At 38.3% G+C, this 25,188-nt stretch overlaps 2 protein-coding genes across 4 annotated transcripts in view; both read right to left on the reverse strand.

Annotated features, from left to right (window-relative positions):
* The window catches only part of LOC116084079 (PHD finger protein 11-like), a 26,406-nt gene extending 24,562 nt beyond the window's left edge, over positions 1-1,844 (reverse strand). The window contains exon 1 of the mRNA XM_031360829.1: positions 1,756-1,844. The gene's annotated coding sequence lies outside the window, so the exon portion shown is untranslated. The remainder of the gene's footprint in view (positions 1-1,755) is intronic.
* The window catches only part of Setdb2 (SET domain bifurcated histone lysine methyltransferase 2), a 38,640-nt gene that overhangs the window by 1,024 nt on the left and 12,428 nt on the right, over positions 1-25,188 (reverse strand). Inside the window, exons 4-13 of one of the 3 annotated variants that reach the window (XM_031360821.1) lie at positions 23,713-23,778; positions 20,494-20,590; positions 14,391-14,951; positions 12,007-12,123; positions 10,288-10,457; positions 8,979-9,174; positions 8,011-8,110; positions 7,423-7,516; positions 4,589-4,926; positions 1,756-1,844 (exon numbers count right to left, since the gene is read on the reverse strand). In XM_031360821.1, coding sequence (XP_031216681.1) covers positions 1,756-1,844; positions 4,589-4,926; positions 7,423-7,516; positions 8,011-8,110; positions 8,979-9,174; positions 10,288-10,457; positions 12,007-12,123; positions 14,391-14,951; positions 20,494-20,590; positions 23,713-23,778 — 1,828 coding nt within the window. Of the gene's footprint in view, positions 1-1,755; positions 1,845-4,588; positions 4,927-7,422; positions 7,517-8,010; positions 8,111-8,978; positions 9,175-10,287; positions 10,458-12,006; positions 12,124-14,390; positions 14,952-20,493; positions 20,591-23,712; positions 23,779-25,188 lie in introns of those variants that run through there. The other 2 variants (XM_031360822.1, XM_031360823.1) reach the window with 2 other exon arrangements.

A 25,188-nucleotide genomic window follows, 5' to 3' on the forward strand; every position in this document is an offset into this window, starting at 1 on the left:
CACACGGACTCTGTGTCCAGTGGCCTTTGCAGGAAGGTTGCTTCGGAATTTGGCGCGAACCATCCCGCTGTTTCCATGGGCCCAGTTACTTTTCCCAGATCACTCTGGTCTTGTTTGGTTTGCCTCCAGGAGTCACTGTATTGTTTTCTGCTTTATACACATATGCACATCTCTTGCCTAAGTAGAACTCAGTTTCATCTCGGGCATAAACGCCTTCGATTTTAAGAAGAGCCGTGTGCTCTCTTTGGTTCAGGAGACCTCGCTAAGCTGAGAGCCTAGCATTCAGTCTCACTCTTTGTTGTTCTCTTTCCTATAAGCCACTTCCCAAGGCAATTGTCTCTGTCTCCCTTGGGTATATAAATTCTTTTAAAATATATAAGCTGTTCTGAAAACCATAGTATAGTGTAAAAACATGAAATAAACAATCCTACTAATAGAGAGGCTGAGATAGGAGAAGCAAGATTTCAAGACCCTTATGTTGTACACAGCAAGACACTGTCATGAACAAACAAGCTGAAAGTTTATATAGATTGTACAATGTTGGACCTATTTCTCCAATTACCAAATTAGAGAAACCATTGGATGACAATCAACAAATTTCTAATTCCTCATATTTCAGAAGTATTTATATATCCAAAAGAAATGTAGACAATCAAATGGGGAGGGGGCTTGTAAGTGAACAACAAAGAGACTGAATGCTTTGCTTGACATTTGTAACTCTTGTATCAAGTTTGAAGAAGAGGACTTTATAAGTTACTTTTTCTCTGAGATGAATGCTTTCCCAAATTATCACAGCCAATGAACCAGATTCTTACCCTCACCTAATAATGTCTGTGCCACCCTCCAAGCAGAACCATTGTTCATTGAAACAGTTGAATGACTTTATGGATAGACCATCTTAATAAACACACCATTTCTTAAATGAATGTAACCTGTTCTCTGTGGGCTGAGAATAGTCACTCACTCAAGTCAAATAGCTTTGACCATAGCAGGAAGTCTGTATCCAAAAATCAAGCCTACAATTCATTCCTTGGTCCAGCAGAACTGTCGACTCTCAGCTTAGCTACAATGGAGGTAAAATCCTTTGGTGATGTGAGGGTCATTGAAGTACAGCCTTTTACAATGAAATCCAGGGTCTCAAAATTGTTCTTATTTTGGGCTCGTACTACAGTAAGAGCCAAGATTTTAAGCTCTACTAGTAAAAACAAAACAGACAAACAAAAAAAGACTTTATATATTTATGTTCATTTAAGAAAATATTAGTAGTGATATATTATTTTGAAATATACAGTTAATATGTTTAGAGTTATTTAAAATTTATATTGAGAAAAACTAATGTATTTTCAGCATTGCTGTAGACAAGCATCTACATAAGACTGCTAAATAGATTGTTGTTTTCCATCAAACAACTTTTATAATACTCATTTATATTGTTATAATACTTTATAAATTTTAAAGAATATGACAAAAAAGATATTGTAGGTATTGAAGGGAAGCAAGAATGTGATTTAATTCTATTTACTTAAAATATGTTTTTAAATTTTCTCATCATAATGCAATAAAACTTAAAAAAAAAAAGAATAAAAATTCCAACCATTTAAATTGTTACTGACTATTTAACAGTTTTGGTAAACTGATTATTTTATGATACCAGATGTTTGGAGCTATGTTGCATCTTTTCATACTATTTCACAATTACTATCTTAAATGCCATAGCTGCAGCATTAAATTGTATAAATAAAATAAATCACAAACCTGTTGGTGAAGAAGGCCACCAACGGAAAATTCCTGTCATGTGTTTCTACAAAAACATTCTGTACCCAGAGATTTGGGCAGCAACTATGCTGTGGAAAAAAAAAAAAAAAAAAAAAAAAAAAAAAAAAAAAAAAAAAAGCCAAGATTAGGCACAGCATAAACTTTATAAAGCATGTGAATATCCTTGTTCCCTACACATCCCATGGGTTCTGTCCTTCTCCGTTTAAGTAGTATGCAATCCCCCACAGTTCTTAGTGTGCAGTTAATAGCAGGAACCAATTCAGTATAGTCATCCAGACCCCATGCAGATAGAAATACAAAATAGAACTCCCAAATGGGGATTGTTTGTCAGTACTTAATATTATTATAAATATACTTATCTTCCAGCTCATCAGCATTATATTAGAAATGTTCTGTATAGAACCATCTGCATAGATAACTATGTGTAAGATTGTTAATAAGTACTGGTTTTTAAACAGGAAACATTTGGAAACAATCTTAATACCTGCCTACTGGGAACTAGTTAAAATCAACACAATGGAATTCCACGCAGCATAAAGGGAGACACATGCTAACAAGAAGAATCAGGCCCAATGTGATGGCCCAGTGGGGAAAGCCATTTACCAACAAGCCGGACAATCTGAGTTTGAACTTACCTGGTAAAAAGGGGAGAACCAAGTCTCCAAGTTATTCCCTAGCCTCCACACATGCATATCACATGTGTGTATCCCCTTTCCCCACATACAGAATATATGAGTATGAAATAGGAGGATGAGGAGCTGATACAGAATAAACTGATACAGAATAAACTTCAGGATAGTATTGTCAGTTCAAAAGTGAATATAAGAGACAGCTCAGTCAGTAATGTACTTGTTATACAAGCATGTAGACCTGAGCTCAATCTCCAGACCTCATGTGAAAAATCCAGGTGTGGTGGCATATGCTCATCTTAACAGCAGAGCTGTAGAGGCAGGAGGAGGAGGATCCCTGGGACTGCGCAGACAGCCCAGCCTGATTAGTGAACTCCAGGCCAACAGATAACCTTGTTTTAAACAACCAAAGGGAATAGCACTGAAGGAACAACGCCCATGATTGACCTCAGGCTCCCAAACACACAGGCACATGTGTGCAGGCAGGTCGCCACCCATGCACTCATACACTCACAAAGTGAATAAGCTATATAAAAAAGAACCATGTATTTACTTGTATTTGGAGAACTAATTAAAAAAAGAAAAAAAAAGGAAGAATAAACAAGAGCCATAGAGTGAGGTCAGGGAAATTGATAGCATACTACTTTTCAAGAGAAGGCTTTAACTGGGCAGTGAGTTCCCGGACAGCGAGGGCTACACAGAAAAGACACTGTCTCAAAAATGTAAAATAAATAAATAAATAAATAAATAAATAAATAAATGGATGGATGAATGGATAAGGTCCTGAAAACAAACAAAAGTGTTGAAAGAGTTTAACACAAAGAATATACGCAATAAAATCCTTATATCCTAACCCAAATTAGCACTTTGGAAAGGAGACATGTAGAAGAAATTGATTTCTCTCAAGACAGCCACATAACCTTTTTCCAAGGCTCATAACATAATGATACTCTCAGTACCTCCATTTCAGTGTTCTTAGCTGCCCACTGTTTTCTCAATATTGATGTTTATTACCATCATAAGACACTCAGGGACACCAAGCCTCTACAATATCTTTGTATATGTCCATCATTTAGCGTCAATGATGAGTATTTCCAACTCAATTTTTTTTTGCAACTTATACAATTGAATTTGGAAACTGTGTGTATTTTATATACACATGTGCAGATGAATGCATGCATGCATATCTGCATGTTGTCTGTGGAAGCTGGAAGTCAAATGTCAGACAGATGTGTAGGTTGCTCTTCACCTTAGTTTTTCATACTTTATAACCCTATTTTTTGAGACAATAGTCATTGAACCTGGAGCTTGATGATTGGCTAGACAAGCCAGCAAGCCCCAGCATCTCCCCTGTCTTTTCCCCAGTACTAGTATTACAACTGTGTGTGTGTGTGTGTGTGTGTGTCATGATGTTGGTGTATGTGTGTATGTGTGTGTGTGTGTGTGTGTGTGTGTGTGTATGACATACAGTGTGTGGTATTGTGTGCATGCACATGTCTGTGTATGTGCATGAGGAAGCCAGAGGAGAATCTTGGGTACACAGCTCTATCATGTTTTACCATCATCCCTTAAGACAGCATCTCTCATTGAAACTGGGCCTAACAAGCCTTCTGTCTCAACCCATGACAGTTCCACGGTTATAGGCATGCATACAGCCACACTAGCTTTAAATGTGGGTGCAGGGACCCAAACTCAGGTCCTCATGTTAGCTTGTCAAGCACGTTACTGAGTCATCCTCCCAGCCCTGTAAACGTCTTGATGCATTGACATTTTTTGGTTTTATGTTTTTTGTCTATTTGTTTTTGTTTTGTTTTGTGTTTTAAAGACAGGTTCTCACATTGTAACCCAGGCTGGTCTAAGACTCAGGAAATCTACCTGCCTCAGCCTGAGAAGTGCTGGGATTACAGGCATGAGTCACCATGCCCAGCATTTCTTAAGTTTTCTAATGCAAATGTTTACTGTATTAAGCACTTCCAAACAATTTATATGAAATTAGTATGATCCTCAAAAAGCCCCACATTGTCACTCCCATATTAGCAGCAGGAATTAAACATCAGGAAATAGCACACACAAATACATTGAGGACTGACTTGGGTAGTCTGTTCTGTCTATTAATCTTATCTTCCTGATAAATTTTAAAGAAAAGAGTCCTTAAAAATAGGGATCCCAACCCTGATACTCACATTGAGGAAACGGCCCACATTTCCTTCTTTTGAAGCATCCAATAGAAACACACTCTCCTTACTGAGCTGCATCAGGGAAGCTGATGGACGCTTTGTCCTCTCACTTGGCAGCTCCTCAGCACACAAGGCCTGCTGGCTTTGAGAGGCTGCAGGCTCTTCCTCTTGGGACGGTTTTACTGGGACTTCAAGCACCTGTTTGGTCTTACTATTCAATATGGCTGCATGCTTACACCTGTGTGCGGGGGCAGTGTCTTCTCTACTTGTGGTTATATCTATCACATCTGATTCAGTCAGCTGTTTGTCTTCAGAATCTCCAACTTGGTTTGAATTTAAGTCCTCTAGTAGACATTGTTAGGAAGGAATTGTCAGGACATGTAATTGGCTGAGTAACAGTGCTGAGATTAAGTTAGATGACAGTTGCTTTAATTAGCACTAATCTTTATCACATGTTAAGGTAGGCAGTATTACTTGAATTTTATAAATGAAAACACTGAGTCTGGAGGACTTAGAAGATTTACCTGAGAACTGCTGCACACACATACGCGCCCAGCTTCTAAAGCCTGTCTTCTTTCTGTGGCATCACCTCTTTAATGAATCTATATGTTGCTTTCTCATTAATGTATTTAATAGCAAATCCAAAAACAGTAACTTTCATCTTTTCATCAACTCTGGAATCTATATTTAAGTATATTCTAGACATATGTAACAAGGAGAGTGGCTAGGCCTTTAACATGTCCCACTCCTAAGAAAACGGTCAGGAGTTATTTTTTCCCTAAAGCTCAGCAAAAACAACTGCACTTTCAAGGGCTTGTACATATTAGTGTTTGGTGCCTTTACTAAATGACCAGTCAAAACTTGTACTTTTATAAACCAATAAAGGTGATGAGCTGTTTAGTCAAGTTTTGCATCCATAATGGAATTAACTGTTTGTGAATATACAAGGTATGAATTCATGTCAGATAGAATAAATTAATGAACTTAAAAGAAAAAAAGCACTGGGCAGTGGCGGCCCACACCTTTAATCCCAGCACTCGGGAGGCAGAGGCAGGCGGATTTCTGAGTTCGAGGCCAGCCTGGTCTACAGAGTGAGTTCCAGGACAGCCAGGGCTATACAGAGAACCCTGTCTTGAAAAACCAAAACCAAAAAAAGAAAAAAGGAACCCACTCATACAATATAATCCAGTGCCTCTTCCCACCCACAACCCTCCGCAATTATACTTCAGTTAAAAAGTTGATCTTAGGCAGACGATACGATACAGTGGGTAAAGTACTTGGGGCCAAGCCTGAAGTTCTGAGTTCAATCCCTGGCACCCCATATGGTGGAAGGAAAGAACAGATTCCCAAAAGCTGTCCTCTGATCTTGGCATGTCATGCCATACATACACGAACATTCTTTCCTTCAAATAAGCACGTAATTTTTTTTTTAAAAGAGGGGGAAGCAAAAATCTTTGAAGGTATTTTTTTCCTTAAAAAAAAAAAAAAAAAAGTTAATGTCAAAGAAGCCAGGAGCAGAATAGTGGTTACTATGAGGAAGAAGGAGCAGAATGAGGTTGTTCCTAAGGGTACAGGTGCAGTTAGATAGAAGGTGCAACTTCTAATGTCCCAGATAGCATAGTAAAATAACAGTGGTTGCAATAATTAATGGCATATTTCCAAATAGCCAATAGGGAAGAAATGACAAATTCCTGAGATAAATGATCATTATACAGTGTATACTGAATGCCACACTATACTAATAAATATATATGTTAATTAAAAATATTTTTAGAAAGAAATTATATTTCCTAAAAATAAAGGCTTCTGGCTTAATCATTATCATATGGATATTGATCTGACAGTATGTATATTTTAGTCAAAGATTTTTGATACTTTCTTCTAGCTATATGATGTTGTTATTTGGACACTGCCTGATATATATATATATATATATATAGCAAATGATGCAAATAGTGGAAGAGCCAAAGCAAGCATATGCATATGGCTCATGTGTATTAAAGGGTATAAGAACTATTATTTAAATGCTTTTTCTTAATAAAACTTTCCCAGCAAGGAGTAGCCATACCTCCACCAATCTATCCTTCAACACTAGTTGGGGAGTTTGCGTTATAGATTAAGGATATGAAATGGGAGAAGAGGCTGAAGTGGCTGGCCTGTTCTCTGAATAGGACATCTGTCATCCATCTCTCTCTACTGAGGGATCCATTGAAATACAAAAGTTCAGAAACCCAGACCCAAGTCTGCCCAAGTTGTAACATTTATCATGCAGAGACTGTACTCTGAAAGACATATTCTGTGGAGAGATTTTACAGCCTTCCTAGCATCACACTGAGTATTCTATAAGCACTGTGGGCTGAACTGCTAGAGTGATGTATCTTTAAAAGTGAATAGCACTTCCAAAGCCACAGACAGTACCTGTGGACCATGTAGTCAGAGCCATCCACTCAACCCCTCTTCCATGCAGTAGGTTACCCAGTCTCTGTTGTGAGTATACTGATGTACTGATGTAGAGGGAAAATAGTAAACTGTAAATCAACGCCTACAGCTTATAGTCAACTAAAACTTTATTTATGGACACTCATAAGTTTACCTAATTCTCAACTGTCATGAAATATTATGCATTGTCTGATTTTTTTTCTCGAACTATTTAAAAACATAAAAAACATTCTTTTACCAATCACAATTAACATTTGGCAGGCCAGATTTGCAATACAGCTTGCCAATGTCCACTTGATAAACCCATCAATTTGTTATGAAGTCTATGGAAAGGAGCTGTAGATTTAAATAAAGGGACAAAGAGGCAGGAAAGTAGGCAACCATAAGGAAATGAAGCCTACCGTAAGCTCTCCTGGCTTTAGAGTTCACATGTTCTTGAGCTGGTTTAAATCCGTTCGTATCTTCTGGGGCAGCAGGATCTGAGCAAACAAATCCCTTCAAAGAAAATAAGAAAGGCAGCTGTGCTTTCTAAGCCAGGAAAAAGTACTTAGCAGCTGGGCCTCTTCACAAGTATCACTCTTGATAGGTCACATATAGTTGGTTAGATCTGAAAAGCTGCGAAGCTGGCATGATAAGGAGCCTAGGCATAAGTGAGGCCAACACGGTGTCCATTTTAAACTGTTTATTCTAGGCACATTAGTAAGCTACAACTACAAATGTCAAGATATGATTTGGGCTAAAAACAATAAATTTGTATCTCATACTTTTGCATCTAGCCTGTATGTTCAAAACAACAAAATATATCCTACATAGAATTATGTAGCATAAATATTTTAGTAAAGGCTAGAGAGGCAAGACAATGGTTGACGTCCTTGGAAAGGCATCTCTCTTGTTTTTCAAGAGAGTGTCTTGCTATGTAGCCCAAGTTGCCTTCACCCCCGTCAGCACTAACATTGCAGGTGAGCTCAGTTTCATTTTGTGATTTTTACCATGTTTTTCTCATTGTAATGAAAAACAGCTGTCTTGGATTTAGGTCTTCTAATGACTGAATGACGCTGAGTTCCTGAAATATTTCTATAGTTCATTTCCCTGAAAATTAAAAGAAAAGTTATTCTGTGTATCAAGAAAAGCTCATTTTATTAGACCTTAAATATAGGTAATATCATTACTTCATAAACTTCCATTATTGCTAGAAATTAAACTAGGGACTGGAGAAATGGCTCAGCGGTTAAAAATACTAGCTGCTCTTCCAGAGGTTCAATTCCTAGCACCCATAGGGCAGCTCATAATCATCTATAACTCCATTTCTAGGGGATCCAAAACCCACTTCTGGCCCCTGAGGGCACCAGGCACGCAAGTGGTACAGGCAAAACACAAAAATTTAAAATTAAAACATTAAAGAAATTAATCTATATAATATCTATGCTACTTAATGGAGGAAGAAAAAGGTAATCATTAAATATCAATAATTTTAAAATTTGTTTTTAGGGCTGGAGAGATGGCTCAGCGGTTAAGAGCACTGACTGTTCTTCTGAAGGTCTTGAGTTCAAATCCCAGCAACCACATGGTGGCTCACAACCATCCGTAAATGAGATCTGATGCCCTCTTCTGGTGTGTCTGTCTGAAGACAGCTATAGTGTACTTACATATAATAATAAATAAATCTTTTTTAAAAATGCGTTTTTAAACAATTAAGGGACCCTAGTAAAGCTTTCCAAATAGTATGTTGATACAAAAAATAAAAATGTATAGCACTCATAAAGAATCAGATGAAAGTTATTCACAGTGAGCTCAGAAATGGGGCACAGGAGGAAATGTGTTGGCCAGATATGAAGGTAAGAATGCTGAATTTCTACAAGTGTTAAACTTAAACTGTGAGGCAAGAGGATGTTTCGGGGAAGGATGATGGGAAAAGAGAGAAAGAGAGACACAGAGGGGACAGACACCAAACACTTACACAACAGGCTCTTTGCGATCACTGCTAAACTTTGGACAGTCCTCAGTTTTAGGACTTTCACAGTGTGTTTCACATTCTGAACATACATCTTCTATTTTCCTCTTTTTGGAAAATGTATTTTTCACAATGTACTGTTGCTCTCTTCCATTTTCACCAGCATTAGTTTTCTCAGGAGTGGCTTTGCTCAGTAACCTTCCTGTAATAAAACAGATAGTGCTCAAAACAGCAAACTACCAACAAATAGGCATCTGCCTTCTCTGTGCCAGGAGCACCTTGCTTTTAGAGAGACAAACCCACCCTACAAATTCTAGAATATTAAAAGAAAACCATTCCAAGATACTAAAAAAAGACCAAAATGGGAGGCTGTCTTATATTCATAATAAATATGAACTATATGAAAGAAGCACCAGACCATATTGATATTTTATAAAGATCCACAATAATATAAAAACAAATGTAATGTAAAAGCACTCTAGACAAGACTTGTTTTTTAAAGTTTGAAATCTTAAATTCTTCTGAAAAATGACCTATTTAAAAATTGTGACCTCAATCTATTATTATGCTCAAACTCAGTTTACTATTAAAGTATGCCTCATTTAATGTATCATCTTCTTTCAAGAGTCAAAATTATACTTATCAAGCTGGAATTGGTGCCTAGTTATTGCACCAATTCATTTTTCTAGGTCAGCCTCAGGTCCTGTTCCAGCTCTGTAGAGACTGCCAATGACGCTTCCTGGACACTACTCAGAGTGAGCAGGCAGCTTCACTAAAGGGCTAGTCTGAGAAACAGGAAGAATGTCTAGGCAGGCTGGGTAGTGTATGTGTATGTAAGTGGTATGTGACAGATTCAAATATGACCAACTGCTCTGAAGTTCCTGAAACTAAGTGAGATGCTTAAAATTAATGTCTGAATCAACATTACAATACTAACTTGTGAAATTCTAGTCAGTTCAAAATATTAAGGAGATTTTGATTGGTTGCTTTTACCTTAGTAAGCGGGTCATTAGGTTTTTTTATTTAGAAGTTTTCTTCCCTTACCCCAGAGCATCTGTAGGTGTGGAGACAATGTGCCATTTAAGTCTCAAGCCCTGATGAAATAGAGCCTTTCCTGAAGCACCTGGTACCTTATGGCATCTTGGCCCTTTTGGTCCCAAGGTCCAGTCACTCACCTCCTTTTGTGCTGCCCCTACATCTTGTTCTTCCCCTGGCTAAATGAAGCCAATGGCTCTTTCTAGAACAATTTATATTCAGATGTATATAGATCCTATTTAAAGGAAATAAATCTTTAAAAAACAAATCTTTGCTTTACCTGAATAAATGCACACAAATGTCCCTTTGTCAATGTCATCCAGGCAGCGCACTCCCCAGCCCTTCTTCGCACTTTTGAACACCTGCAGCCTCACCTGGAGACCATGCTGGATGACTCGATTTTGACACATCTGTTGGTTACACTTGCAGAACAGGTTGCATTCATAAATGCTGGCAATAATACACATAAGATGGTAAAAAAAGCAAAATGAAGTATATATTGCTACTTCACTCAACTAACAATGAAACTGAGGGAAGTGTAAAAGCGTAAGCTTAGATTGCCTGGGTTGACTAGCTACAGTTTCTAATTTTAAAATGGAATTTATTTTTATTTATGTTTTATGTATTAGAGTTTTACCTGTGTATATAATTGTACCATGTGCATGCCTGGAGCCCACAGAAATCAGAAGAGGGCACTGAATCCCTGGGACCAGAGTCACAACTGAATGTGAATGCTCATGTGGGTGCTTGGATTTGAGCCTGAGTCTTCTGGAAGAGCAGCAAGCACTGAGCCATCTTTTCAACCTCAAATAAGACACTTACATAACAGAGCTTAACCTACGGGGCTGTTTCATTAACATCCACATGACACTATTTACAAGATATGTATCCTGGTGCTCAGTTCACAGTAAATGTTAGCTTTTAAAATGTGTAAAGGAAATGGCTAGGATCAAACTCTTCTAATTCTAGTTCTATTGATGCTGTTTCTTAATATTAATCAATAAGCTGAAAATAATCAACTGTCAAGTTAGTTTCTTTCAATCACTTTTTCTTTTAATAAGTATATATCTTTATATTATTAGTGTGTATGTGTGGGGAGATCATGCTCATGGCGTGTTGCACATACACACACAAGCACAGATGTCAGGTATCTGCTCTACTAGTCTCTGCTTTATTCCCTAGAGAAAGATTCCTTCACTGAGCCAGAAGGCAAGCCTCAGGGGTCATATATCTCCAGCCTCTAATAGCACTATGCTAACAGGCATGTATAGCTTTTTACGTAGGTTCTGGGGATTAGAACTCAGGTCCTCATGCTCTTTCCTACTGAGTTAGCTCCTCAGCCCCTTCATTTGTTTTTCAAATAGCTTCCCCATGTAGCTCAGGCTGGTCTTCAACTCAGTATCACTCATTTAGCCTCTGCCTCCCATGTGTTAGAGACACGTTTTAATGGGAAAATGGCTACTCAGAGTCACTCATTTCCTGAGGAGCCAGACTTGAAGCAGCTGAGTGAATATACTCTAATGTGTGTGTGGTCACTGACTTCCATTCCTAATATACAATGGTTTCAGGTTATTATTTCTTAATAATTCAGATTTTTCAGCATTAGAAACAAATATAAACAAAACCTGTAAGACTGTAGGCTATAATAAAAAAAGTCTTCTTGGGGGATGGGGAAATGGACCAGTGGGTAAAATTGCTTGCTACGCAAGCATGAGGACCTGAGTTCGGATCTCTACAGTTCATATAAAAGCTGGGCATGGTGGAGCACATATGTAGCTCTGCTTCAGGCAGACAGCAGAGACAGTCTAGCCAAAGTGGGAAGCTCCAGGCTAGTGAAAGACTTTATCTAAACAAAACAAACAAGGTGGATAGTGACTGAGGAAGACACCTGGCTTCGACCTCTGGCTTCCACGTGTGCACACTCAGGCACATGATATAAGAAACATAACACCATCCTTCATAGATACAAACACCCTGCAACAAATCTAAGGTTCCTTACCCAGTAGGTATGAGTCTCTGCAGTCTTTTATATTTATATCCAGTACACTCTGCATCAGATGACAAGGGACATGCTTTGGCATTCTTTGCTGTCAACTGAAGACATGCACACTTTTTTCTAAAAGAAAGGCAGTGGGGTTAGAGAAGTGAGAATAAAAAAAAAAATCACCAAGTTATGAGACTCGGTAAAAGTGTAAATGACATTAAAAATGAGTGTTTTCCTCAGGAAATGCTAATTTCTTGATAGTCTTAGTTATGTTCTTCTACCACAGATTATTTTAATAGTTATTCCCTTATTATCTGAGGTATATTCAAAGACCCCTGAATGCTTAACATCTTGTATCAGTACCAAAGTCTATTGATTCGTGCTTTCCTCACATACTCTGAAACACAACCACATGATATCAGAATTAATATCCCCTTACATGCTTTGGGTTTTTTTTAATATATATCATTACTTGTGCTCTTTGAGGTCATTATTAAATAAAATAAGCCTTACTAGAATGTACTGCCAAGTACGACACTTGATCTGATAATCAATGTGGCTGTTAAGTAACTAACTGGCAAATCATGAATACTGTGGACAGAGATGATTCACATTCCAAGTGGGATGAAGTGGGGCATTCCATCACATGACTCCGAACAGCATGTAGTTTAATACTTATGATTTTAGTGTGTGTGGAATTCACCACCTAATATTTTATCCTGCCTGCAGGTATGTCTGTGCACCACTTGCATGTCTCATAGTTGTTGTCTAGGGAGGGCAGCAGTTCCCTTGGTACTGGATGTGAATTACCATGTGGGTGCTGGGCACTGAACCTGAGTCCTCTGGAAGAGCAGGCAGTGCTCTTAACCTCTAAAACACCTCTCCAGCCCAATATTTCTGGACTATAGCTGACCACTGGGAAGGAAGAAACTGCCGCAGTATAGATAGTTTCTACTACCTTACTGAGAATATGAAATAAAAAATGACAAACAGATCCCACTGCTTCCCAGCCATTAGTCACTGAGCAGCCACATTTACCAACAGATCAAGTGTCATACTTGCAATGCTTTAGAGTATGTGGGGAAAACACAAACACACAGACTTTGGTACTAATACAAGATTTTAAGCATTCAAGGGTCCTTGACTATATCTCTCAGATGAGGGAATAACTATTTTAAAATAATTTCCCCTCTTCTTTTGCTTAATATAAAGAGCTAAATTTGCACTGTTAACTACTCATATAACATAAATCTACCCAATTATCTGTAAACCTATGAACACATATGTATTACACATCTTTAAAAGAAAATGTTTCGGGCTGGCGAGATGGCTCAGCGGGTAAGAGCACTGACTGCTCTTCCAAAGGTCCTGAGTTCAGATGCCAGCAACCACATGGTGACTCACAACCACCCGTAATGAGATTGGATGCCCTCTTCAGGGTAGTCTGAAGACAAGTACAGTGAATTATGCCGGAGCAAGCAGTGGCTGGAGCTAGCGGGCCGGCAGAAGGTCCTGAGCTCAATTCCCAGTAGCCACACACTCACGGCCATCTGTACAGCTACAGTGTACTCATACACATAAAATAAAAAAATAAAACATTTAAAAAAAAAAAAAAAGAAAAAAAAAAGAAAATGTTTCGGCCGGGAGGTGGTGGCGCACGCCTTTAATCCCAGCACTTGAGAGGCAGAGGCAGGCAGATTTCTGAGTTCGAGGCCAGCTTAGTCTACAGAGTGAGTTCCAGGACAGCCAAGGCTACACTGAGAAACCCTGTCTCGAAAAACCAAAAAAAAAAAAAAAGAAAATGTTTCTCAAGGTCTTGATGTATCGGAGCTTGTTTTCATAGTCTTGATGGAATATCAATTCTGTGGTTAAAGAACAGTAGTTGTGAACACACTTACATTCCCAAAAATCAGCCAGGAATGACACTTAATTTGTAAACTTAAAATAACAAAATAATTTGTAAAAGTAAAGTATAACAAATAACAGAGAAATTAGGAACAAAGGTTCAAATACTGCCTTTCCAATTTATCCGCTCTGTGACTTCTTTTGAGTTTTTCCTGAAACTAACTTCTTTACTTGTATGACAGAAATATACTACCTAACATAGGACTTTGTGATGATGAAGAGAACATATTTAAAGTGTTTGGGAATACATGGCACTCATCAATGGCCCTGCAGTTGCTATTATAACTATGGCAGTACATTTATTCATCCTTAGAAAAAATAAATTGCAAATTCCCATTCTAAGCAGTTATGAAACAGGGTACCTTTTTTCATCTATTTTAGACAATTTGTGCACTGGTTTTAGACAGACAGAATGGCAAACTGGAACACAGTAGGACTAGACAAATGAGTCTACATTCAGAAGATTGCTTGAGACACCAAGTTTTCCTACTCACATGTCTATGCAGCCCTCAGAACAGTCACATGAGTCAGAAAACATGCTGGAGATGTTCAGATGATACACTCGGGGCCATACTGTCTTTCTATACTTAAACTGTGGAAGTTTACTGTTGTCAATTTCATTACAGAAAGAAATCGACACGGATTCCACTCCATTACTAATATCCATATCAGAAACAACTTCATTTTGCTTTGGGTGGTTCCGAGTCAACTGGACATAAGTATTGAAGGAGAAGTAGTCTGTGAATAAAAAGTTACACTTTGTTTCAAGCAGGTAATGGAAAACTTCCTCCATGTTTCGTAGACTCCGTCCACAGGGTGTTTTATAATTCACATGGAGGGCAGAAGAATGGGAGTTTGTCTTTGCATGCCGTCTTTGGAAGTGACATCTGATTGGCAGCAGCAGAGGGTTTTCTCCCTTCAAGGACAGTGGTGTATCCATTAGACAAGCCCTGGAGCAGACATGGCGATGGAAAGATATATCCAATGGAGGTTCCTTCTTCACTAAATCTTCAGCTTTATTGTTCACAGGGAGCAATACTTCTTTTCCTATAGATCTATTAGAATAAAATAATTATTATAACTCATATTTATAGTTTAACTTCATTTTTAAAAATACTGCACACTAAAGTGACAACTACTGTATTTTCTAGGACAGCAGCAAGACAACCTAGTCTCTGAAACGCTTTATATATTCTGGAGGCATTTAAAAGTCAGATGTAATGAAGACAATTCTAGGAAGTCTAAACAAGAGCTGTGACTGCTATGAGGCTTTGATAGCACATGGAGGGCCTGGACTTCTTTAAGGACTGAGAGCGTATTTCTTCATGTGTGACTTGTTAAGTCTTTGCCTAGCAAAACTAAGGCTAGCTGAAGAAATAGTTAAGAATTCTTTACAGTGCCTGCATCTAACAATTTTTAACTGATTTGCCCTCCTACAATATGTAAGACAGCTACCAATAATACTGACACTCTGAGAACTGACAAAAGAAAATGGGACTGGTATTCAAATTAATGGAAAAAAAATGAAAAAAAGCCGGGCGGTGGTGGCGCATGCCTTTAATCCCAGCACTTGGGAGGCAGAGGCAGGCGGATTTCTGAGTTCGAGGCCAGCCTGGTCTACAGAGTGAGTTCCAGGACAGCCAGGGCTACACAGAGAAACCCTGTCTCAAAAATACCAAAAAAAAAAAAAAAAAAAAAAAAAAAAAAAAAAAAAAAAAAGAAAAAAAAAGAAAAAAAAATCCTTGTACTTTGAACGTACTTTTTCAACTTCTACAAAGAATTTAAGTTTTATTTCATATGTCTGTTATATATTAAAACAGGAACTTTATTTACTTTTGTCTCAAAAAACTCCAAACACCTATATTTTCATACAAAATAGACACTGAAAGCCATGGAACTTCCACACAATGAATAATGCCGTGAGTAGTAACTTCATGGTGTACTGCTATCGCTGCCATTCCTGTTGGCTAACCACGTTATAATACTGTAAACCAGGTTTTGTGAATATTGCCAATTTTTTTCCTTAGGGGGGACATAAGCTCCTTCAATTGGCTATGTACACAAAAGTTTCTCAGTCTAATGGGTAAATGATATACTATCAACTGTTGGCACATCTTCTACTGTTGGAACTATTTCCAGTTTGTTTCTGTGTTAGTGTTTTGATGAACATCTTCAGACATAAATCCTTTGCCAAATTCCTGATTATTCTTATGCTCTTTTAAGAGAAATTTCTAGTCAACAGGAATCCACATTTAAAAAAATAAATTTGATTAAAAAAAAACAAAAAAACAAACAAACAAACAAAAAAACAAACAAACCTGAGGGATCAGGGTTGCAGCTCAGGGATAGAATGCATCCTAGCATGCACGAGGTCTTGGGTCAGATGTCAAAAAAAAAAAAAAGAAAAGAAAGAAAAGAGAAACAACAATAAAAAGAGAGAGAGAACTAGAGAAAGAAAGAGAGAGAGAGAGCAAACCAAACCACCAGCTGAACAAACACCACACTCTTCCTGAGAAAGCTGCATAGTACCAGGAGAATGTGAAGCAGTTCTAGTACCTGATGCTGGGCACAAACACTGCCATCCTCCTTCCAGTCTCAGAGGACTATTAAGAGGAGCTAACATTCTACAATTTTCTATCCCTTCCAGTTTCCTTTGTATGTCTTCCAACTCAAAATGATCTTTGTCAAAGATGTGAAAACCATTACCTTTGGGGAACAAAAATAATTGGAGTAGGGAGCATCAGTATAACTTTAACCTTGGAAGATAAAGACTATTCAGAACACGTTTAAAAGAAGAACTGGAGAGAGAGGGTTTGCTTTGAGAAGTGTGTAAAACTGTTAATATTGTTTCAAAAATCACATTTGAGAGCATTTTGTGAACTATATAAGAACATGGGTATGATTAAGTCAGAAGTTTAAAAAGTAAAGAAGGACTAATTAAGAACACCGAGAATAATTGTATTTTATTTGTATAATCAAGTAAGGTCTTCTTGATATATCAAAATAAATTTCAAAACACATACCTCTTAGCCAAGTATTTGAGAGACTAATGCAGGAATATCCTAAGAATCAAGGCGAGCCTGGGCTACAGAGTATCTCAAGAAAATACCACCACAAGAGAATAAAAAGTCAAGATGAATTTGGACTTCCAGTTCATCACAAACTGAACTGTAAGAATAGAACCTACATTTTAAATGGTGTACTTCTGTAATCATAGCACTTGGGAAGGAAAGGAGGGAGGAGTAAGGTTGTCCTCAGTATCAACGCAATTTTAAGACCTGTGTGGGTTACATGAGACCCTGTTTCTAAAAAAGAAACATAAGTAATAAAAAGAACCTAACATCTAAAGATAATAACGATCAGATATCACATGTTTCCATGGCATAGATCATGACTCTCTTAGGGTTCCTATTGCTGTGATAAAACACCAAGAACAAAAGCAACTTGAGGAGGAAAGGGTTTATTTTAGCTTGCAAGTCTCAGCTCACAGTCCATCACTGAAGGAAATCAGGTAGGAACTTGAAGCAGAGGCCATGGTGGAAGCTACTCTCTGGCTTACTACTCATGGCTTGCTCTGTTTACTTTCTTGTAAAGCCCAGGGATAGAACCACCCACATCAATCATTAAGAAAATGCCCTACACGTTTGGCAATCATATGGTAGCATTTTCTCAATTAAGATTCCCTCTTCCCAGACATGTCAAGGTTTGTGTAAGTGGGCAAAAACCAACCAGAATGCGGCTAGAGAGGTGGCTCAGCAGGTAAGAACACTGGCTGCTCTTCCAGAGGTCCTGAGCTCAATTTCCAGAAACCACATGGGGGCTCTCAACCATCTGTAATTTGATCTGATGCTCTCGTCTAGCTTGTACGTGTATATGCAGATTGAATACTCAAATAAAGCCAGGCAGTGGTGGTGCACACCTTTAATCCCAGCACTTGGGAGGTAGAGGCAGGTGGATTTCTGAGTTTGAGGTCAGCCGGTCTACAGAGTGAGTTCCGAGGACAGTGAAGTAAAAAACAAAGTTCTGGGAATGTAAAAATAAAGTAAAATAAGAGAACCATATTCCAGCTCTTGTAAGCAGCAAGCAATGTGGAAACAAAGTTTTATGGTAGCAAGCAGCAGCTTCAGACACTGAGAAGCTGTGTTCTAGAGATACCCAAGGACATGCTCTGAAAACAAAGTTCTGATGGTCAGAATGTTGAGACAGAATGATCAGACCATTCTGACTAAGATAAGTAAGGCCAAACAAAAATAATTGGTGGTTGCAATGACATTAAGGTCCACGAAAACAAGATTAGCAATTCTTGGAAGAACCCCCCGACCCCTCCCTGTGGTGAATTTTGAAAAGACCACAAACTGTCGCCCTAACCTTGCTGACGACAATCTCCCCTACCACCTAGCTACTCAGCCCCTTCCCAGGGACTTTTCAAGGCCAGGTACAGAGATGGACAGGAAAGTTGGCTGACTAAGCCAAGAACAGCCCCCTGAGCAAGCCCACCAATGCCTGATGAGATCCTTTGTCCTGTGTTTCACCAACCAGAATAAGCCAGTTAGCCTTGTAATCTGCCCTCTGTAAAGTATAAAAGATGTCTGCTTTCTGAATTTGGGGTTGACACCCCCTGTGAGGGTGGGCAACCCCATATACGTGGATCAATGTATGTTTTTCTGAGTTCAGGGTTGACCCCCCCTCCGCTGTGAGGGTGGGCAACCCCCCCGTACATGGATCAATAAAACTCATGTTATTGCAATGATCTATTGTCAATCTGTGTTCTCTGGGTTGAGCCAAGTTTACAACAACAGTCAAGGCTATACAGAGAAACCCTGTCTTGAAAAACAAAAACCAAAAAAACAAAACAAAACAAAAAAACTCAAATAAAATCAATAAACAAATGCATCTTAAAAAAAAAATAAATAAAAGCTTCCATCCTAGTGACTCCTTCCTTGAGTACACAGTGTATTAATAGCCTTTGTACTCTAAAAAACAAACAAACTAGCACAATGACTTTAAAACTAATGCGATTTTATGCTGTATATTGGGTTAGCATTTCTAATTAAAACCAAAGTTTTGTGAGCCACAGTTAGGGGAGTTATAAAAGCATAGACTTAGATTTCTGCCTGAGCATATTAAATTGTTCTGAGACTCAAGCTACACTGACATCTCAACTGGGAGGCTGAAGTCACAGTTCAAGGCCAGTCTCAGCTACCTAGTGAGACCTTGTCTGAAAAACTAAACCAAACAAAACCAAACAAAACCCAACAAGACAACTCTACTATTTATGAATGCAAATTACATGTAGTAGTTTTTGGGGGTTTTGTTTGTTTTATTGTTCTTGGTTTTTCGAGACAGGGTTTCTCTGTGTAGCCCTGGCTGTCCTGGAACTCACTCTGCAGACCAGGCTGGCCTTGAACTCAGAAATCTGCCTGCCTCTGCCTCCCAAGTGCTGGGACTAAAGGCGTGTGCCACTACTTCCCGGCAACATGTAATAGTTTTTATCTACAAAGGCCAAAAATATATGAAAGTAAAACAGAAAAAAATATTTTTTCTTTAGAATTTTTTAAGGGTTAGTTTAAGTTTACCTGAAAGGAAAAAGATTAGAGCAACAATGTGGGGCAGTGGGCTGTTCTGACAGCCTGTGTCCAGTAGAGCCACCACCTCAGAACCCTGGAGACTCACTGAGCAGTGTAAATTTGTTCACAAGGGACGGTAGGCGTTCATAGCTCCTGAGACGAAGGCTCAGATTTCAGCCCTAACCCCTCACAGCTGCCCCTGCAGGAGATGTGTGCTCCATCAGGCAGACAATACCTCAAGCTCCCAGCATTCTAACTGTACTTTACACCCAGTCATCTGACCACAAGCCAGGCATGCCACGCCCCATACAGTAAGAGGGGTGGTTTGCCCCCTCCTCACTCTCTTACTTCCTCTCTTGCTCTTTGCTACTCTCTTACTTCCTCTCTCTCTTGCTCTTCACTCTCTTTCTCTCACTTTCCCTCTCCTTCTCTTGTTCTCTCTCTCCTCTCTGCTCTTTGTTCTCTTCTTTTACTTCCTTTCTCTCTCTCTCTCTCTCCGTCCTCTCCTTTCCTTCCCTTTACTTAACCAGCATATTTTCTCCTTCCTACAATAAAATAACTCATTTATACATTGCCTCCTTTTTAACTAAGGCGCCGTGCAGCAACAGGTCAGCCCCCCCCAGGGGGGTGGGAGGGGTGGGACACACAGGCCGCAGCCCAGGCCCCTGCCCTTGGAACAACACAAGTTAGGAATTTCACCAGCATTTGAAGGTTTTGGTGCTGGCCTTATTGTTTGGTGGGTATCAGATTTACTCTTGTGTGAGTAGTCTCTTGAAAGCTAAGGAATGTTCACTGACCTCGGTGATAGGGGAGAAGGGGTCAGATGAAGTTTCTCCTCACACTTGGTATTTTACAAGCTGCTGTCAACATGAAGCTGACACTGGAGGCAATGTTAACATTTCAAATATCCTTGAAGTGACTAATAAAACATAGAGATCCTAAGCTAGATTTTATGAAAGGAGCTAATTACTTAGGGATGTTCAGTAAACAGCATATTGAGGGAGCATTAACATGGATAATATATACATACAGAATGGTACAGTCCTCTGGAGAGAAGTTTTCACATGACATAGAGGGAAGTGCACTTGATTTGTTTTCCTGTTCATTCTGAGTCTCAGGAGTATGATCTACAGGAAAAGTACAAACAGGAGCAACAGAAACACAAAGTTAGAAATAACTCACTAAAATAGTCAATATTTTCAATGACTAGAAATTCTGTCCAAATAGAACACTAAAATTTCCAAAATTTCCAAAGAAACTAAAATTTTGAGATTCATCCATAAGACTGCCAATATTTTCAAAAGTATTAATAAAATTATTCAATATGAATGTAAAAACCTTGAAGAAACTACTCCTGAGAATGAGTTTGATATCAATTTAATCAAAATAATAGTTATTTAAAGTAGTGGTAGTTGTGCCTATATTTTATAAACAAGTGGCATAGTGTTTCCAGGCCTTTAAGGTCATAAAATTTTCAGTTTAGGTATCTTTTGCTTTCTCATTGTTCTATAACTATGTATTGGAGGAGGCAGGGTTTAAGGCATTGGATTACCTCTTTTGATCTATTTGCCTAATTATTTCCTTGTGTATCTTTTTACCATCTATTCTATTTGTTCTTTGTTCTTTCATATAGGAAAACAACAAGTAATTACAGTTGTAACTAAGCAAGGGAAGGAAAGGTAATTAGTATTTAATCAGTATCTAGGGAGTTCAGACTGGATTTCCAAGCCTTTGTTTGGACCCTAACACCAAGCCCTTTTTGTTTTTCTATACTAGCAAATAGATATATTTTTGTCTTCATAAAATTGTTGCAATTTAGGTGAATAGACTATGTAAGACATAAAATCCTGACATATCATTTCTGTTGCTAACAACTCCAAACAAAAAATCCAAATGAGTTGAAAATAAGTTTCTTAGAGAGGAAAAGAAATATTTCTTAGGATTTATTCCTTGTTACCATTCCCCATCCTCCATGAAACTGTAATCCCCGAAGGGAAGGGTGTGTTCATTTTGAAACTGTGCAGAGGTGTTACAGTAGCAAAAGGACTGTTGAAGTGAAATGTTTGAAAAATCAACAAATGCAGGAAAGAGCTTTCTCTCCTCTTTTAACTATTTAAAAATGAACCCCCAAAAAGGAAAAGAAAAAGGAAGAAAAAATTATGTGTCCTCTTCCAGAAGTTTCAATATAGGAAGGATGTCAGCACCATGCCGATGCAGACACTATTTCAGTGTATAGTATATCACATCTAGTTTCCTCAGGGCTCATTTACATTTCAAAAGTCCTATCTGCTTCTCTGATCTTCCACTCTCTTCTAAGAACCCACCTGTTTGTCTAAAAGTACCCTCTGCCTTACTTTGCCCTACTAATCAAAACTCACTGCTACAATGAGTATTCACTTCTACGAATGTATGCATACTGAATCACTACAACTGTACACCTCTGATCTAATTTATAGTCCGCAATCTCAGACACAGGAAAAAAAAAGTTTCTTTCCTTGTAATCTTAAATGTTACTGAAGAATACTGTGAAAGGAAAGATTTTTTTTTTTAAGAACCTATTGTAAAAATACACATTAGCACTGAAATTAAGAATAATGAGAAAAACCTTATTCAAAATACACTGGTGATCTAAAAACTTTAAGTCTCCAAATTTTGGTAGCAAAGTTTGTCGGGAATATCTAACAATATAAATGAAAATTTGATAAATGCACTTTCAACACAAAAGGCACAGTTACAATACACTAAAATTTATGGAATGATAATACTGATAAAATAACTTCAAACTGTCTTTTTCTAGTCTTGGTATTTATAGCATGACAAGAAATATATATTTGGTCTGCCCAAGTTCCATGTCAAATTATTAAAATCCTCGTAATCTCCCAAGTGTCAGGGAGAGAGCAGCATCTTCTATCATAACTTTTGGTCTTTGTTTCAAACACTTCTAAAGGCTTTGAACCTCCAGGGTGATGTTTGTCTAGATTGCTACTGAGACGACTACTAACTAGAATCCCTAGAGAGCTTCAACATGGTGGCTGTTGCACTAAAAAAAAAACAAAGTTTAATTACAGGCTTGGAATTTTCAGACTGAACAGAGTTATGAGAGACAGAAGACAGAGTCAATCACCAGTGGCCAATGCTAATGCATTCATGCCTATGTAATGAGATCTCCACAAATGCCCTATCTAATGGGGGAGGAGGTGCCAGAGGGTTTTAGGTTGATGAAAGCATTTATGTATTAGGAGGGTGGCATACTCCCCAAACATGAGACTGGAGTACCCGCATTCAGGCTCCTCGTCTCCCACACGCTGCTTCCCCAGGCTGTTAATGTGTATCTTACACTTTTCCTAATAAACTGTTAAGAGGATGAAGTCACTTCCTCCAGTTTCTTGAGCTATTGCATCAAAAAGTTTAAGAGATTTTTGTTATGTTAAGATGTCTATACATGGAGGAGTTACATGCACATGAGTGCAGGTGCTCACAGAGGCCAGAGAAGAGTGTCAGAGGCCCTGGAGGTGGAGAGACAGGTGAATGGAAGGTGACCAACATGAATGCTGGGAACTGAACTTGGGTCCTTTCAAAAAGCAGAAAGCAATCTTAACCACTGAACCACCTCTCCAGCAAATTATTACCCCTATGGTGGTATTACGAGAACCCCTAATCTCTAGCCGTTGATCTCAAGTCAGCCAGAAGTAACAGAGGCCCCAGGTGTGTGCCTGACAATTCAAGTAAGGGTAAGTCTTGGGGTACTGACTGCTTAACATGTGACACCTCACAGGGAGCTGTTTTTTAAACTGGAAACTTGCTTGCTGCAGAAAATATACATCTGATATCAGAAATCCTACAAATAAAGTTTTTCTTTGTTATCTCTGATCTTTTTAAACCAAACATGCTTAGTTCTTAGAAAAACCAAAGGTTTCAAACCAAGTTAAAAAAAATCATCAACTCATCTATAATGGAATGTACCTTCTTAACAGTGCTCTTGATAGAAAACAGGTTTACAATGCTCTTAGAATACTCTTAGAATTCTATCTGCCCTCTTTATATGTTTTATGAAGAAAAGACATAAGCTTTCATTCTTCTTGGCAGTTTGTAGGAGAGGTAAGTGTTTTCATAAAGGAAACTGTGGTTCATAATAGTTAGCAATATGAATCTTATGTGTCATCTCAAGTTATCTTTAATTAGCTTGACAGATTAAGGTTGGCAAGAAAAGAACAATGAATACTAGGATTGGAATGAGTAATGAACATACCCTCTTCCAGTGTTTGACTGTTATTCAGAGTTGCTTCATTTACTAGAATCATTGCTTTGACATAGTCTGTTAAGAAAGTGAGAGAGAGGAAGGAGGGGGAGATAAGCACAATCATTATCACTTCCATTCACATTACCAACAACTGACACTGAATCTTTACACTTCCCTTGAAAGAGCCTATGATCATCTGTGACAGAGACCAAAGGAAATGAGGCTAGGAAGCCAGCTATTTAGGTCAATTAACTAAAACTGATAGAGCTGTATGTATTCAAACTTACATCTATCTCACAAAAGATTGAGAAATAATCTTTAAAACTCTTAAAGTTTCTTAAAGAAGAAAAAAAACAATAAATTGTCATGAGTGTCTGAAATGTCACTAGCATAGTATATACAGCAGAGACTCCACGCTGAGAGAAAAAGCCTCTGGCAGTGCCAGGAGGAACCTGCTCCCAAAGAAACTTTTAACCTGTACCTCAGCTAAAACTACAGGTACATTATTTGCTGCCTTTACCTCATCTCACCCACACAATTATAACCCTGTTTCAGAGTAGGCAGAGAAACAAGAATTCTTCTTGTCCCACTTTTAAACAAAACTTTAAACAAACAAGCAAAGATAAAAACAACAACAACCCCTCCCCCTACTAGTCCCCACCTATCTTCTGGTTTTCAAGGGCTACAGACGACCTGATGAGAACACCCAACAGTATTAACACTTGGGAACATCCTTGCTTTACACACCTGTATCCTAGTGAGCTAGAGGAAGATCTTAAATTTAGAGACTCATGTTCTAAACAACTAGGATTGAAAACACACAGAAAAACAAAAAGCTAAAATTTTGCTTTCAAAACTAGTATATTAAGTTCTGTTTGAAGCAGGACATTTGTATGCTGTTGTATGCTGGGATAGAACCTAGGGCTTTACACATGCTGATCATGATTTCTACCACTAATGAGTCATATATACACCAGTTGTCTAATGGAGTAAACAAAATTCTGCTGGATTTTCCTATTTATGCCAACATTATACAAGAAGCAGGTATTACTTATGCAACATTCTTCCCCTGAACTTAAGGTATGAAGGTATAAAAGGGAAAAGTATAAAGAAAGGAGAAAATCGTAGCCTGTTTTCAGCTCCAACAGAGACTAAAGAAGGAAGAGTGCTTAAGAGGAGTTCTAGGCCACACATGATGAAGGGAATCTTCAGTACCTATCATTTACGAAACTCACGTTTATCCACTTTTATAAGATGTATAGTGTCTTAGTTAGGGTTTCCATGGCTGTGAAGAGACACCATGACCAAGGCAGCTCTTATAAAGGACAATATCTAATTGAGGCTGGTTTACAGGTTCATAGGTTCAGTCCAGTATCATCATGGCGGGAAGCACAGCAGTGTCTAGGCAGGCATGGCAGTGGAGGAGCTGAGAGTTCTAAATCTTCAACCAAAGGAAGCCAGGAGCAGACTGTCTTCCAGGAAGCT

This window comes from Mastomys coucha, unplaced genomic scaffold, assembly GCF_008632895.1.
Source record: "Mastomys coucha isolate ucsf_1 unplaced genomic scaffold, UCSF_Mcou_1 pScaffold9, whole genome shotgun sequence".
Classification (NCBI taxonomy): Eukaryota; Metazoa; Chordata; class Mammalia; order Rodentia; family Muridae; genus Mastomys; species Mastomys coucha.